The 17,296-nt window shown below is 46.7% G+C and overlaps 1 protein-coding gene across 1 annotated transcript in view; it reads right to left on the reverse strand.

The window, feature by feature from the left end:
* Positions 1-14,594, reverse strand: part of TGFBR1 (transforming growth factor beta receptor 1) — a 185,423-nt gene extending 170,829 nt beyond the window's left edge. Inside the window, exon 1 of the mRNA XM_077269426.1 lies at positions 14,276-14,594. Within this exon, the coding sequence (XP_077125541.1) occupies positions 14,276-14,372 (97 nt within the window). The 5' untranslated portion in view covers positions 14,373-14,594. The remainder of the gene's footprint in view (positions 1-14,275) is intronic.
* Positions 14,595-17,296: the final 2,702 nt, after the last annotated feature.

Genomic DNA, 17,296 nt, shown 5'->3' on the forward strand with positions numbered 1-17,296 from the left:
AGGAAGTATCCAGGGATCGCAGACTGACAGTCCTCAGCCACGTGAAGCAAGCCCTTCTGTGCCAGAAAGGAGCAACTAATAAAACCCTTTCCCTGTCTTCTCTGATCTTCCTCACTACCAGAGGCAACAGAGATAACGGAGGGAATGCGTAGGCCAGGTTGAAGACAATCTGGTTGAAGACTGCTCCATTTAGAGATCGTTCTCCTTGCCTTAGCATGTTGAAGCTTATGAAGCTTAGAAAGTCCACTTTGGCATTGTCCTTTCCTCTTATGTGTAGCGCTGTCAAAAGGTAGAAAATGCCTTTCCGCTATCTGAAAAGACTTTGTTACTTCCATCAGGGCCTCGGATCGGGTCCCACCTTGGTGGTTGATGTAGCCCACTGCCATTAATTTCATGAAGACTCGTGGAGCGACTGACATGCCAAGGGGGTGGGGGGGGTGGCGGGGGGAGGCTCTAAACTGGAAATGACGGACAGAGCCACTAGTGGATACTGCCACTCTCAGGAAACGCTGACAGTCTGGGTGAATAGGCACATGATAATATGCATCTTTAAATCTAAAACCGCCATGAAACAGTTTTGAAATATTTTTATTGCCGAGCTAATTATTTCTATTTTAAAGGAGTGAGTGATAAGAAACTTATTGAGGGACTGGAGATTGATGATGTTTCTGTATGAATCATCCGATTTCCGAACCATAAACCGGGGAGAGTAAAACCCTCTTCCCTTCTCGGATTCCGGAACCTCCACCAGGACCCCTTTATGATACAGTCTGACGACTTCCGCATCCAGGGCAAACTGCTCTAGGTGGGAAGAGCGGAAGGGAGTTAACTTGAATTTATCCCCTGGAACCGAAAGGAATTTAAGTGTGAGTCCTGATGAAATCACGCTTTGCACCCAGACGCTGTCGGTGATTCGTGACCAGGCTGGATAGAAGGCCGACAATCTACCCCCTACGGGGACCGCTACTCATTGGGATGGTTTTTTGTGTTCCCGTGAAGAACGTCAGAACATGAAGACTGTACCTCTCTTCTACCTGTCATCCCACTTGGAAAGGTCACTTGTAGGTCTTCCCTGGCCAAACTTTCTCCTGCTGGAGCTGAAGAATCTTTTTTTCCCCCATCTCCCGCGGCTCGTCCAAAACTGGACCAAAAAGGTATTCTCCTTCACATGAAATAGAACAGAGCTTAGATCTTGCCTGGATATCCCCTGGCCAGCACTTTAACCACAGAGCTCTGCGGGTCGCTTTGGAGAGACCCGCTGCTCTCACTGCTATCCAGACCGAATCTACAGGGTTGGCCATTTATATGGATACACCTAAATAAAATGGGAATGGTTGGTGATATCAACTTCCTGTTTGTGGCACATTAGTAAATGGAAGGGGAAAACTTTTCAAGATGAGTGGTGACCATGCCGGCCATTTTAAAGTCAGCAATTTTGGATCCAACTTTATTTATTTCAATGGGAAGAGGGTCAAGTGACATCAGTCTTACTGAGAATTTCACAATAAAAACAAAAGTGTGCTTGGTTTTAACGTGACTTTATTCTTTCATGAGTTATTTTCAAGTTTATGACCACTTATGAAATGTGTTCAAAGTGCTGCCCATTGTGTTGGATTGTCAATGCAACCCTCTTTTCCCACTCTTGCCACACTGATAACACCACAGAAGAAATGGTAGCACAGGCTTCCAGTATCCGTTATTTCAGATGCTTCAAATCTCTTATCTTCACAGCATAGACAATTGCCTTCAGATGACCCCAAAGATAAAAGTTTAATGGGGTCAGATCGGGAGACCTTGATGGCCATTCAACTGGCCCAGGACAACCAATTCACTTTCCAAGAAACTGTTCATGTAGGAATGCTCGGACCCAACACCCATAATGTGGTGGTGCACCATCTTGCTGGAAAAACTCAGGGATCTTCAGTGCATAACTGAACAGTTTTCTAAAAATTAAAACATACAGTGCCTACAAGTAGTATTCAACCCCCTGCAGATTTAGCAGGTTTAATAAGATGCAAATAAGTTAGAGCCTTCAAACTTCAAACAAGAGCAGGATTTATTAACAGATGCATAAATCTTACAAACCAAAAAGTTTTGTTGCTCAGTTAAATTTTTATAAATTTTAAACATAAAAGTGTGGGTCAATTATTATTCAACCCCTAGGTTTAATATTTTGTGGAATAACCTTTGTTTGCAATTACAGCTAATAATCGTCTTTTATAAGACCTGATCAGGCCGGCACAGGTCTCTGGAGTTATCTTGGCCCACTCCTCCATGCAGATCTTCTCCAAGTTATCTAGGTTCTTTGGGTGTCTCATGTGGACTTTAATCTTGAGCTCCTTCCACAAGTTTTCAATTGGGTTAAGGTCAGGAGACTGACTAGGCCACTGCAACACCTTGATTTTTTGCCTCTTGAACCAGGCCTTGGTTTTCTTGGCTGTGTGCTTTGGGTCGTTGTCTTGTTGGAAGATGAAATGACGACCCATCTTAAGATCCTTGATGGAGGAGCGGAGGTTCTTGGCCAAAATCTCCAGGTAGGCCGTGCTATCCATCTTCCCATGGATGCGGACCAGATGGCCAGGCCCCTTGGCTGAGAAACAGCCCCACAGCATGATGCTGCCACCACCATGCTTGACTGTAGGGATGGTATTCTTGGGGTCGTATGCGGTGCCATCCAGTCTCCAAACGTCACGTGTGTGGTTGGCACCAAAGATCTCAATCTTGGTCTCATCAGACCAGAGAACCTTGAACCAGTCAGTCTCAGAGTCCTCCAAGTGATCATGAGCAAACTGTAGACGAGCCTTGACATGACGCATTGAAAGTAAAGGTACCTTACGGGCTCGTCTGGAACGGAGACCATTGCGGTGGAGTACGTTACTTATGGTATTGACTGAAACCAATGTCCCCACTGCCATGAGATCTTCCCGGAGCTCCTTCCTTGTTGTCCTTGGGTTAGCCTTGAGTCTTTGGACAAGCCTGGCCTCAGCACGGGAGGAAACTTTCAAAGGCTGTCCAGGCCGTGGAAGGCTAACAGTAGTTCCATAAGCCTTCCACTTCCGGATGATGCTCCCAACAGTGGAGACAGGTAGGCCCAACTCCTTGGAAAGGGTTTTGTACCCCTTGCCAGCCTTGTGACCCTCCACGATCTTGTCTCTGATGGCCTTGGAAAGCTCCTTTGTCTTTCCCATGTTGACCATGTATGAGTGCTGTTCACAAGTTTGGGGAGGGTCTTAAATAGTCAGAAAAGGCTGGAAAAAGATAATTAATCCAAACATGTGAAGCTCATTGTTCTTTGTGCCTGAACTACTTCTTAATACTTTAGGGGAACCAAACAGAATTCTGGTGGGTTGAGGGGTTGAATAATAAATGACCCTCAAACAACTTTTCACAATTTAAAAAAAAACAAACAAAGAAATAACATTATTTTTTGCTGCAGTGCATTTCACACTTCCAGGCTGATCTACAGTCCAAATGTCACAATGCCAAGTTAATTCCAAATGTGTAAACCTGCTAAATCTGCAGGGGGTTGAATACTACTTGTAGGCACTGTAAGGGGAAGGCTGCGTTACTGAATGAACATTCACGAAGATCACTTATCAGTGTCCGCAGAGAATAGGTACTGGATCATGAGGGGAGAGTTTCTCAGCCGATGCTACTGACTCCCATCTGGAAGAGCTTCTGCAGCTGGAATGGTCACATAACTTGCCACAACCTGTACCTTCCCGGGACTTCTGTCAGGCCTGAGGCTTCTGTGAAGCGTGCTGTTGTGCAGCCTCCTCTTGCTGTAGTAGTCGTTGCTCCTGCTCGCCTGCCATCATTGCAAATGAGACAGAAGCATGGGCTCCCTACGCTATATACCCCCTCAATCCGGCCAGCAGGACATGCCACGCCCCACCCAGAATCCCCCGCCCCCAGCAGGTGACCCCAGCCCCCACACAGAGGGGCAATGGTGTGCTGCCCCCCCCCCCCTTGGAGACCTACTTGCCCGCTGCCGTCCGAACACTGCCATCAGAGACCACGCGTGCGCAGCAGGGCTGGTGTCGGTGACCCGGACGTACCTGCCGGCTACGCCTCCTGATGTCACTCGTGATCCCAATAACGCAGAATGCGTCAGATCTGCCCAAGAACGAGCCCTCTGCACGCCCATGTCCTCAGGACAGACACCGCCGGACCCAGAAGGAGCCCCGCGACACACCTGCCGGAGCAGCAGGGTCCTGAGCCGACCGGACGGGCCTGGGATCCGATTGTCTCTTGCAGGTAACTGTAGGACGAGTCCCATCAGGAACAGAAAACCAACTGATGCATGGGAGAGCTGCCACCCTTTTTGTATCTGTAGGTCTCCAGTTCCTGAAGGGCAGATCCCCTCTCTCGTGAGGCTGTCATGGGAGTCCGATTAAAATAAGTTTTATTATACTCACCTACAGGGCGGTACGGTCCAATGGCTGTCGCAGGTCTTGGTCCGCTGCCTCCCACTCGACTGCAGTCTGCTTCACATCATGGCACCTGCATCTCTGTCTTAATGGTTCCTACATTGAACTGCCTCCTGATGAACCGTAGTTCGGGGAAACGCGTCGAGGCGACTATTACGACTGCTGTGAAGCCTGGGAAGCTAAGTATTACTCAATTGGGGCTATGATCCCCTGTTGGCTACCCACAATAGCTTCGCATGCATTACCAGACTATGTATCATTAGTCTTTTTTTCTGATTGTTCACTCTGTGGCCCTTCATTATATGCCTGAGTGCAAAAAGAGGTTATTGAGTATGCCATTGGGCAGAATACATGTGTGACCATAAGAGGCTAATGTGGTCCTAGCTCTGGTTTAATAATTTTTTTTGTGAACCATTTTTCTTGGATATTGATATATTGCCATTCCCCATGCTATCACTGTCTGGTGTGAATTAGTTCCTAATTAGACAGCAATTGGGGTTTGTTTATGTGCACCTATTTTTATATTTTTGTGTTTTTCTCGTGCGCTTTATTTCATCTCTTTTGAAAGCTCATTGTTTTCCCACCTATAGCTATCCAGAAAGATAATAGGGGTAGCAGTGGACAGCCGCCGTTGAGTGGGGGCGCCAAAATTATTCTATCAGGGTGCCAACCTCCACTGCTAGGTAGGGAGAGCAGTCGAGCGCAGGGAGAGCAGTAGGAGTGGTGCACATTTTTTTGGATCATTCGTTTGATCCTTTTTTGATCCTGTTTTTTGTCACTGGGATATTTGTATTTTAAAGATATCTAATAAAAAGTATTTTAAAGGGTTTGTGTGTACCATTCACCAAAATGTCAAACTAATGCTTGCAGCATGCCCAATCAATGATGACTACAAAGAGCTCATATGCAAAATGGTCTGTGGAATTGAATCCAAGGACTGTATGCTTGGCCGTTGTGATAAATGCCCGGGTCCTGAAGTTTTAAAAGAATTTCTAGTCAATGTGTTTGTCAACAGTGACCCTGAAGATATTATTGAGTTCAAACAATGGATTCACACTGATCGAGACACGCTTGATACCAAACAACTACCTATAGAAGATTTCATTGAAGAATTGGTTTTGAAAATTTCTAAACTTTGTAGCCATCACTAAATCGCCAAGCATCAAAGTTGCTATCTGAAATCGTTGAAGGAAAATCTGAGACCTGGAGAGCTTGTGATCCTTATGGACTTTGCTGAAAATTACTCATTTATTGTTCAAGATGCCATTCAAGGTTTCCACTGGAAAAATAGTCAAGCTACAGTACACCCATTTGTAATTTACTTCAAGGAGTTACATGGTGAAGCTGCGCAGAACATCAGCTTGTGCATAATCAGTGATTGCTCACGACATGACACAGTTGCAGTCCACACTTTAACAGTAATTGTGGAGTATCTCAAGACTCTCATCTATGGGATTCGTCATATCCACTACTTCAGCGATGGATCTGCAGCCCAGTACAAAAATTTCAAAAAATTACTCAACTTGTGCCACCACAATGCTGATTTCAATATCAGCGCTGAATGGAAATTTTTTGGTACCAGTCATGGAAAGTAGCCCTGTGATGGGACTGGAGGGACAGCAAAGAGGTTGGCAGCTCGTGCCAGTCTTCAACGCCCAAGTGAAAACCAAATACTGACCCCGGTGGATTTATTCAACTTTTGCAACGAGCAACTGCATGGAATCAAGTTTTTTTTTGTTCCAAAAGAAAAAATGTACGAAATACGGGTAGTTCAAGAGAAAAGGTTCAAAGATGGACATACAATTGCTGGAACAAGAGAAAATCACCAGTTTGTGCCAATTGATGACAAAAAGATTCGCATTTCAAGGGTGTCAAATGACCCATCATCTTTCATTGCCCATGTAGATAGATCTGTCAGATCAGAAATGTGCTTTTGTGCCAATTGCAAACCTCCAGCCAGGGCATTACATTGCCTGCATTTACGATAGGAACTGGTGGATTGGAAATATTTCTGAAATTTCAGTCGACGAGCATGTTGCATTAATAAATTTTATGCATCCTCATGGACCAGCTAGCTTCTTTCACTGGCCTGTGAGAAATGATACATGCTGGATTCCTGAGCAGTCAATCATTGCAATAATTCCAGCACCAGCTGCAACAGCAATGGGCCGACAATACAGCTTCTCTGAACCGATTATGTTGCAAATTCAGCAACAATTCCAGACCACTTAGACTGAACATTATGGCTTGAGAACCAACAAAAGATACCCAATATTAGGCTTGGGATCCTAGGCAAAGACACCCACCCTCAGGCTTCGGAACCTGCGATAAAGAGACCACCCGAGGCTGGCCTTGCACGGCTATCGGCCATGGCTCCTAGGCGATGGGGCTGCCAATTCTCGAAAGACAGCATTATTACAATTCTTAATAGGATTATAATACCAATTCTTAGGGAATTGGTTGTGGTATAACCACCATGGACCAACGCAAGGGTTTGAATAGTGCAGTTACCATTCATTGCGTATTAATAAATAACACCATGTTCAGTGGCATTTTTCGTTTCTTAAACTGAGGGACTCAAAAAAAACAAAAAAAAACAATGATCCTTGTAGAGAAAAATGTGCTCTTTCTAATGATATCAGAATTAATATATTTTAGGGGTACCCTTTTTGAGAAATTTGACCTAAACATAGGTAAAATTCGTTTTTTTTAAGTTTTTCATCATATGTGGGTGTGAATATTTCCACAAATACATATGCTTTGACCGGGATATTGCAGCAATGCAAAGTGATGTAGATGTTTGGTGTACAGGGCAAAGCACCAGTTACTATTGGTTTTTGGTCTTGAGTTATATATGGGCAAAGTTTGGCATAAATTTTATGCGACGCGTTTTTCAAGCTACTTTGACACAAAATTGCGGCCGAAATATTGTTTTGTCATAGCCGGTAATAATTTTATCGTGTTTAGCAGCAAAAGTTGAGCTAGTATGCCAAATTTCAGCATCATAGCCAGTATAGAACTCAAATGGCTATGTGCCAAAGTTTGCAAAATCCTCTTAGCTGAAGCCGCAGGCTTGGTGGAACCTCCAGTGAAAGGTCAACAGTGCTCAATGTATTTGAGATCTGGCCCTAAAAATTTACAGAACCTCTTTTCAAACATACATGTACATCCTTATAAATTTTCAGCAAAATCGGAGAAGGTCGAGTGGGGACCACTGGTCCACTTGACATGGAATGACCCAAAGATTAAATAACAACCACAAGATGGATCTCATCAGCCAAGGTATCATTTAAATCAGTATAACGGCGTCAACCTGACACTGTCTGTAGATTACTGAGCACAATCCTGCTGACAGGTTCCCTTTAAGTTAGTGCTGTAGTTTTGGATAGTCTTCAGCATGGTGGTATTATTCGGTTATCATGCAGTGCGGTATTTATCCCTTGTACATTGGATTTTGTTCAGTAACATGATGGTGGTTATACTCCTAGTAGACAGAGTGAAGGCACTGCACACTGAAAGGCACTTTGAGATGCTTCAAATAGGATGTATCAGCATTTCATCTCCATTGGATGCACTGGGGTGCAGAATCACGTAAAGTTTTAAGTGAAGACCCTTCATCAGACATCTATGCCATATTCACTGAATTACATATGGCCCTTGTGTGTGGGGGTATTTATCCCTTTGGGGAGTTTATTATGGCTCTACTAGTTGTGGGTTGTCAGGCTTGTTAAGTAACAATATGGTGAGATTTGTAATTAGTAACTAAATGACTTTATCTCAGTGGTTTTTTTTATGAGATTTATATTTTTATCAGTTCTCTTAAATTGGGGGTAGGGGGTACCAGAAAGAACATCTTTATAGGATTTAGACCGTAATAATTAATAATAATTATTATTATTTTTATTTATATAGCGCCAACATATTTCGCAGCACTTTACAATTAAGCGGGGACATGTACAGACAATAAATTCAATACAAGTTACGACAATTTAAACAGTGACATTAGGAGTGAGGTCCCTGCTCGCAAGCTTACAATCTACAAGGAAATGGGGGGACACAATAGGTGAAAAGTGCTTGTTATTTCAGGTCTGGCAATTATAATAAATAGGGATTTTCATATAAAGCTGCATGATCCAGTCATCAGCCCGTGTGTTTAAGTGCAATAGTCAAGTATCAAGTGCAGTTATGTGCATGGAGGGTGTGGAGACAGATGAATAGTAGGGTGCAGATTCAGAGTAATATTTGGAAGGAGGGAACAGGGCAAAGTTAGTTTACTTGGTAGTTGGTGTGGTAGGCTTGTTTGAAGAGATGGGTTTTTAAAGCACGCTTGAATAGGTCGGGGCTAGGTATCAGTATGATCGTCTGGGGAAGTGCATTCCAGAGAGCTGGCGCAGCACAAGAAGTCTTGTAGACGGAGGTGTGAGGTTCGGATTACAGGGGATGTTAGTCTTAGGGCTCATTTCCACTGGCGAGGAAAACGGACGAGTGCAATCCGATAAAAAAAATCGGATTGCACTCGGACCAATGTTATTCAATAGCTGTCTTTTCATTTGCGATTTTTTTTCTCAGCCGAAATCGGACTGAGAAAAAAAATCGCAGCATGCTGCGATTTGCTGCGAGTCTCGGACGAGACTCGCCAATGCAAGTCAATGGGTGCGAGAGAAAGAAAAAAAATAAATAAATAAAAAAAAAAAAAAAAAAAAAAAAAAAAAAAAAAAAATCGCACAGCACTCGCACCATGCGAGTTCTGTCCGATTTTTACGCACCGGTGTCCTTTGAAAAGCCGGCAAATCAGCGCGGTGTACAGTAAAATCACACTGACAGGTTAGAATAGAGTAGATATATACACATAGAATAGGTATATATACATATATATATATATATATATATATATGTCAGTGAGACACCTATATATGTATATTTATATTTAATGCAGCGCAAGATAGCATTAAAGCCGCTAATTCAATTACCGGCTTTTCATTTCTCCTTCCCAAACCCGACAGGATATGAGACATGGTTTACATACAGTAAACCATCTCATATCCCTTTTTTTTTTGCATATTCCACACTACTAATGTTAGTAGTGTGTATGTGCAAAATTTTGGCGCTGTAGCTATTAAATTTAAGGGTTAAATCGCGGAAAAAATTGGCGTGGGCTCCCGCGCAATTTTCTCCGCCAGAGTAGTAAAGCCAGTGACTGAGGGCAGATATTAATAGCCTAGAGAGGGTCCATGGTTATTGGCCCCCCTGGCTACAAACATCTGCCCCCAGCCACCCCAGAAAAGGCACATCTGGAAGATGCGCCTATTCTGGCACTTGGCCACTCTCTTCCCACTCCCGTGTAGCGGTGGGATATGGGGTAATGAAGGGTTAATGCCACCTTGCTATTGTAAGGTCACATTAAGCCAGATTAATAATGGAGAGGCGTCAATTATGACACCTATCCATTATTAATCCAATTGTATGAAAGGGTTAAAAAAACACACACACATGATTAAAAAGTATTTTAATGAAATAAACACACAGGTTGTTTTAATATTTTATTGCTCTCTCAATCCATGTGATGACCCTCGCTTGGAAAAATAATAAACCAACAATATACATACCTTCAGATGACCTGTCACGTCCCACGAGGTAATCCATCTGAAGGGGTTAAAATATTTTACAAGCAGGAGCCCTGCTAATGCAGCTGTGCTCGTGCTTGTAAGCCCCGGCGAATGAAGGAAATGTAGGTCAATGACCTATAGTTACCTTCAGTCTCGGTGATGTGCCCCCTGGTGGATGTCCTCATGAACAGCAGCCTGGGAACTTTTTCCCACGCTCAAGGTCATATGAGGACAACCAGCAGGGGGCGCATCACCGCGACTGAAGGTAACTATAGGTCATTGACCTACATTTCCTTCATTCCCCGGGGCTTACAAGCACGAGCACAGCTGCATTATAGCAGGGCTCCTGCTTGTAAAATATTTTAACCCCTTCAGATGGATTACCTCGTGGGACGTGACAAGTCAGCAGAAGGTATGTATATTGTTGGTTTATTATTTTTCCAAGCGAGGGTCATCACATGGATTGAGAGAGCAATAAAATATTAAAACAACCTGTGTGTTTATTTCATTAAAATACTTTTTAATAATGTGTGTGTGTTTTTTTAACCCTTTCATACAATTGGATTAATAATGGATAGGTGACATAATTGACGCCTCTCCATTATTAATCTGGCTTAATGTGACCTTACAATAGCAAGGTGGCATTAACCCTTCATTACCCCATATCCCACTGCTACACGGGAGTGGGAAGAGAGTGGCCAAGTGCCAGAATAGGCGCATCTTCCAGATGTGCCTTTTCTGGGGTGGCTGGGGGCAGATGTTTTTAGCCACGGGGGGCCAATAACCATGGACCCTCTCCTGGCTATTAATATCTGCCCTCAGTCACTGGCTTTACCACTCTGGCGGAGAAAATTGCGCGGGAGCCCACGCCAATTTTTTCCGCGATTTAACCCTTAAATTTAATAGCTACAGCGCCGAAATTTTGCACATACACACTACTAACATTAGTAGTGTGGAATATGCAAAAAAAAGGGGATATGAGATGGTTTACTGTATGTAAACCATGTCTCATATCCTGTCGGGTTTGGGAAGGAGAAATGAAAAGCCAGTAATTGAATTAGCGGCTTTAATGCTATCTTGCGCTACATTAAATATAAATATACATATATAGGTGTTTCACTGACATATACACTCACCGGCCACTTTATTAGGTACACCTGTCCAACTTCTTGTTAACACTTAATTTCTAATCAGCCAATCACATGGCGGCAACTCAGTGCATTTAGGCATGTAGACATGGTCAAGAAAATCTCCTGCAGTTCAAACCGAGCATCAGTATGGGGAAGAAAGGTGATTTGAGTGCCTTTGAACGTGGCATGGTTGTTGGTGCCAGAAGGGCTGGTCTGAGTATTTCAGAAACTGCTGATCTACTGGGATTTTCACGCACAACCATCTCTAGGGTTTACAGAGAATGGTCCGAAAAAGAAAAAAAATCCAGTGAGCGGCAGTTCTGTGGGCGGAAATGCCTTGTTGATGCCAGAGGTCAGAGGAGAATGGACAGACTGGTTCGAGCTGATAGAAAGGCAACAGTGACTCAAATCGCCACCCGTTACAACCAAGGTAGGCCTAAGAGCATCTCTGAACGCACAGTGCGTCGAACTTTGAGGCAGATGGGCTACAGCAGCAGAAGACCACACTGGGTACCACTCCTTTCAGCTAAGAACAGGAAACTGAGGCTACAATTTGTACAAGCTCATCGAAATTGGACAGTAGAAGATTGGAAAAACGTTGCTTGGTCTGATGAGTCTCGATTTCTGCTGCGACATTCGGATGGTAGGGTCAGAATTTGGCCTAAACAACATGAAAGCATGGATCCATCCTGCCTTGTATGGAGCATCTTTGGGATGTGCAGCCGACAAATCTGCGGCAACTGTGTGATGCCATCATGTCAATATGGACCAAAATCTCTGAGGAATGCTTCCAGCACCTTGTTGAATCTATGCCACGAAGAATTGAGGCAGTTCTGAAGGCAAAAGGGGGTCCAACCCGTTACTAGCATGGTGTACCTAATAAAGTGGCCGGTGAGTGTATATATGTATATATACCTATTCTATGTGTATATATCTACTCTATTCTAACCTGTCAGTGTGATTTTACTGTACACAGCACTGATTTGCCGGCTTTTCAAAGGACACCGGTGCGTACAAATCGGACAGTCATACGGATGATGCGATTAAAAATCGCATTGCACTCGCATGACAATCGCATACGTTACATCCGTTTTTTCGGTCCAGATTACGGACCGATTTGTCTCTCGCCAGTGGAAATGAGCCCTTAGGTCATTTGTAGAACGGAGGGCACATGTAGAGCGATAGACAGAGATGAGAGAGGAGATATCAGGTGGTGCAGAACTGTGGAGAGCTTTGTGGGTGAGAGAGATGAGTTTGTACTGGACCCTGTAGCGAATGGGTAGCCAGTGTAATGACTGGCATAAGATGGAGGCATCGGTGAAGCGGCTGGACAGAAATATGACTCTGGCTGCTGCATTCAATATGGATTGGAGAGGAGAAAGTTTGGTAAGAGGAAGACTGATCAGAAGAGAGTTGCAGTAGTCCAGACGAGAATGAATAAGAGCGACAGTAAGAGTCTTAGCAGTTTCAACGGTGAGAAAAGGTCGGATTCTGGAGATGTTTTTAAGATGCAGGTGACAAGAGCGAGTGAGTGATCGGATATAGGGAGTAAAGGAAAGTTCGGTGTCGAATATGACCGTAAAGGCCTGTACATCTGAACATGCTGGCTGGTGCCTGCCGAACTCTAGTCCTGTGACTGATGTCATATGTAATAATACAACAACCCCTTTAAAGGGGGTTCTGCCATCAGGAAAGTTGAACCAAGCCGATCCGTATGTCATCCGTGTGCAGTGCGAGGATGTGATTTTCTTGCATGAAAGTATTTGTATGACATTGGTATGGCGAGTTTCTCGCCGGCTTGCAAAATGGACATATAATGAATTTATGGGCTCAAATATTCGTGAAAACATATATACAGTGTGTGTATATGTATATACTAGATGGTGGCCCGATTCTAACGCATCGGGTATTCTAGAATATGTATAGTTTATTTATGAAGATTTTAGAATAATACAATGAATACACAGAATTCGGCTGGCCGGGCGCGACCAAATAGCGAAGCGTGGTTCAAATCCCGCGCCAATTCGCGGTCGAAGTGCGCCTGACGCTGATTGTTCGCGGCTGCCCACGCGGTATGTTGCACAGCCCACGCGGTATGTTGCACAGCCCACGCGGTATATATATATGCATAGGCAGCATCAATAGTAAAAAGTTGGTCACACAGAGGGTTAATGGCAGCGTTAACGGACTGCCTTACACCGCGTTATGCCGCGGTGTAAGGCAGTCTGGTTAACACTATGTGGGCGCTGACTGGGGGGGGGTTGGGGAGTAGGGAGGGGACACTGACTGCAGGGGAGGAGGGAGGGGCCAATTCGTCTGTGACCGTCCCTGATTGGTCGCGGCCTCGGGCCGCGACCAATCAGCGACCCGGGATTTCCGTGACAGACAGACAAACACACGGAAGTGACCCTTAGACAATTATATAGTAGATATATACATATATATGTACCACCATTAGGAAAGCTGAGCCAAGCTCACTAAAAACCCAAACTGAGCAGGTCCTCCCCCTTGGCTGGTCCTGTGCTTTGGCTGTAGTGTTAACGCTACGACTACAACGGGCATCATAGCTGTAGCCAATCAGTGAGCTCCACAGCTGTACCGCCACCTCACCACCAAGATCAGTGGTTACCGTAGTGATGTGCGTTGTAGTGACTGACATCACTTATGGGCAGCAGGGTGGCTCAGTGGTTAACACTGCAGTCTTACATTGCTGGGGTCCAGGGGGAGTTTGTATGCTCTCCCCGTGTTTGCGTGGGTTTCATCCGGTTTCTCGGATTTCCTCCCACACTCCACACCAATAAAGAACTAAGATTGTGAGCCCCATTGGGGCCTGTGTGTGCGCTACATGTGAGCATTATAAATAATGCAGCCGACCACCAAAATCAGAGCAGGAAGGGCCGGTATCTGCTGTTGGCAACTTTACAGTGTTAACTGAAAGTTGAAAACCCCTTTAAGAGGATTAAAGAGTTAATCTTCTTGGATGCAGAGCAGGAGTCTGACAGATCCCCACATACACGCCATGGCCACACAAAGCAGATCCCAAACACAGCCTCATCCCTGCCAGGGCCCCGCCATGTTAGCCCCGGACACCACAGCCCATATTACTCACCCGCACTGTCGGGCAGCCTTAGTGCCAGCAGGACGCAGAGCCACGGCAGCCCCAAATGAGCAGCCCCAGCCATCATCCGGACAACGGCTGTGCCCATCACATTACCGCTGCGCTCGATCGCTTCCTTCCTGGATGTTGTCTCGGGGTCTTCCTCCGTTTTACTGCCTCGCACTTTTCCGCTGTGGTCACCCCTTCCTCTCTGCCTGCTCCCTATTGGACGAACGAGCCAGGCCAAGTCTCCAGCAGTGCTCGCCCATCACAACACAAGCTGTGACGTACCCACCGCGCCCCGCCCATCATGGACCTGTGCGAGCAGTGCACGCCTGCTGACGTCAGAAAGTACGCGCACTACCATGCAGCTCAGTGATGAGCGAGCGCGCTGCACTGGGGGAGTAGAGTAGAGCTGAGCAGAAGTCATAGCTGAGCAGGGAGGTGGTCGGTCTGGGGTGTGATCCCGCGGCATGCATGGGGAGGTGGTCGGTCTGGGGTGTGATCCCGCGGCATGCATGGGGAGGTGGTCGGTCTGGGGTGTGATCCCGCGGCATGCATGGGGAGGTGGTCGGTCTGGGGTGTGATCCCGCGGCATGCATGGGGAGGTGGTCGGTCTGGGGTGTGATACCGCGGCATGCATGGGGAGGTGGTCGGTCTGGGGTGTGATCCCGCGGCATGCATGGGGAGGTGGTCGGTCTGGGGTGTGATACCGCGGCATGCATGGGGAGGTGGTCGGTCTGGGGTGTGATCCCGCGGCATGCATGTGGAGGTGGTCGGTCTGGGGTGTGATCCCGCGGCATGCATGGGGAGGTGGTCGGTCTGGGGTGTGATACCGCGGCATGCATGGGGAGGTGGTCGATCTGGGGTGTGATCCCGCGGCATGCATGTGGAGGTGGTCGGTCTGGGGTGTGATCCCGCGGCATGCATGTGGAGGTGGTCGGTCTGGGGTGTGATCCCGCGGCATGCATGGGGAGGTGGTCGGTCTGGGGTGTGATCCCGCGGCATGCATGGGGAGGTGGTCGGTCTGGGGTGTGATACCGCGGCATGCATGTGGAGGTGGTCGGTCTGGGGTGTGATCCCGCGGCATGCATGGGGAGGTGGTCGGTCTGGGGTGTGATCCCGCGGCATGCATGGGGAGGTGGTCGGTCTGGGGTGTGATCCCGCGGCATGCATGGGGAGGTGGTCGGTCTGGGGTGTGATCCCGCGGCATGCATGGGGAGGTGGTCGGTCTGGGGTGTGATACCGCGGCATGCATGGGGAGGTGGTCGGTCTGGGGTGTGATCCCGCGGCATGCATGGGGAGGTGGTCGGTCTGGGGTGTGATACCGCGGCATGCATGGGGAGGTGGTCGGTCTGGGGTGTGATACCGCGGCATGCATGGGGAGGTGGTCGGTCTGGGGTGTGATACCGCGGCATGCATGGGGAGGTGGTCGGTCTGGGGTGTGATACCGCGGCATGCATGGGGAGGTGGTCGGTCTGGGGTGTGATACCGCGGCATGCATGGGGAGGTGGTCGGTCTGGGGTGTGATACCGCGGCATGCATGGGGAGGTGGTCGGTCTGGGGTGTGATACCACAGTGCATGGGAGTACAGCTCCGGCCGTGCCTGTGGAGGTGGTCGGTCTGGTGTGTAATACAGCGCCATCAGCGAAAAAATGATGCAAAAACAATGGTGATGAGCGAGTATACTCCTTGCTCATGTTTTCCTGAGCATGCTTGGGTGATCTCCGAGTATTTGTTAGTGTTCGGAGATTTAGTTTTCATCACCTGAGCTGAATGATTTACAGCTACTACCCAGCCTGAGTACATGTGGGGGTTGCCTTGCTGCTAGGGAATCCCCATATGTAACATAGTTATTAAGGTTGAAGGAAGACTTAAGGTACCTTCACACTAAGCGACGCTGCAGCGATACAGACAACGATGCCGATCGCTGCAGCGTCGCTGTTTAGTCGTTGTGTGGTTGCTGGAGAGCTGTCAGACAGCTCTCCAGCGACCAACGATGCCGAAGTCCCCTGGTAACCAGGGTTAACATCGGGTTACTAAGCGCAGGGCTGCGCTTAATAACCCGATGTTTACCCTGGTTACCATTGTAAAAGTAAAAAAAAAAACAACACATACTCACATTCCGGTGCCCGGCGTCCGCTTCCCTGCACTCCTCCTGCATCCTCTGTCAGCGCCGAACATCTCCGGCATCTCCCACAGAGCAGAGCGGTGACGTCACCGCTCTGCTTTACGGCCGGCACTTACACAGGATGCAGGAGGAGTGCAGGGAAGCGGACGCCGGGCACCGGAATGTGAGTATGTGTTTGGTTTTTTTTACTTTTACAATGGTAACCAGGGTAAACATCGGGTCACTAAGCGCGCCCTGTGCTTAGTAACCCGATGTTTACCCTGGTTACCAGTGAAGACATTGCTGGATCGGTGTCACACACACCGATTCAGCGATGTCAGCGGGAGATCCAGCGGCGAAATAAAGTTCTGGACTTTCAGCAACGACCAGCGATCTCACAGCGGGATCCTGATCGCTGCTGCATGTCAAACACAACGATATCGCTAGCCAGGACGCTGCAACGTCACGGATCGTTATCGTTGTAAAGTCGCTTAGTGTGAAGGTACCTTTAGTCCATCTAGTTCAACCCATAGCCTAACTAACCTAACATGCCCTAACATGTTAATCCAGAGGAAGGCAAAAAAAAAACGTGGCAAAGAGTAAGCTCCACATTGGGGAAAAAAAATTCCTTCCCGAATCCACATATGGCAATCAGACTAGTTCCCTGGATCCTATCAAGGAATCTAGTGTATATACCCTGTAACCTTATACTTTTCCAGAAAGGTATCCAGTCCCCTCTTAAATTTAAGCAATGAATCACTCATTACAACATCATACGGCAGAGAGTTCCATAGTCTCACTGCTCTTACAGTAAAGAACCTGCGTCTGTTATTATGCTTAAACCTTCTTTCCTCCAGACGTAGAGGATGCCCCCTTGTCCCTGTCTCAGGTCTATGATTAAAGAGATCATCAGAAAGGTCTTT

This window comes from Ranitomeya variabilis, chromosome 6 (assembly GCF_051348905.1).
Source record: "Ranitomeya variabilis isolate aRanVar5 chromosome 6, aRanVar5.hap1, whole genome shotgun sequence".
NCBI lineage: Eukaryota > Metazoa > Chordata > Amphibia > Anura > Dendrobatidae > Ranitomeya > Ranitomeya variabilis.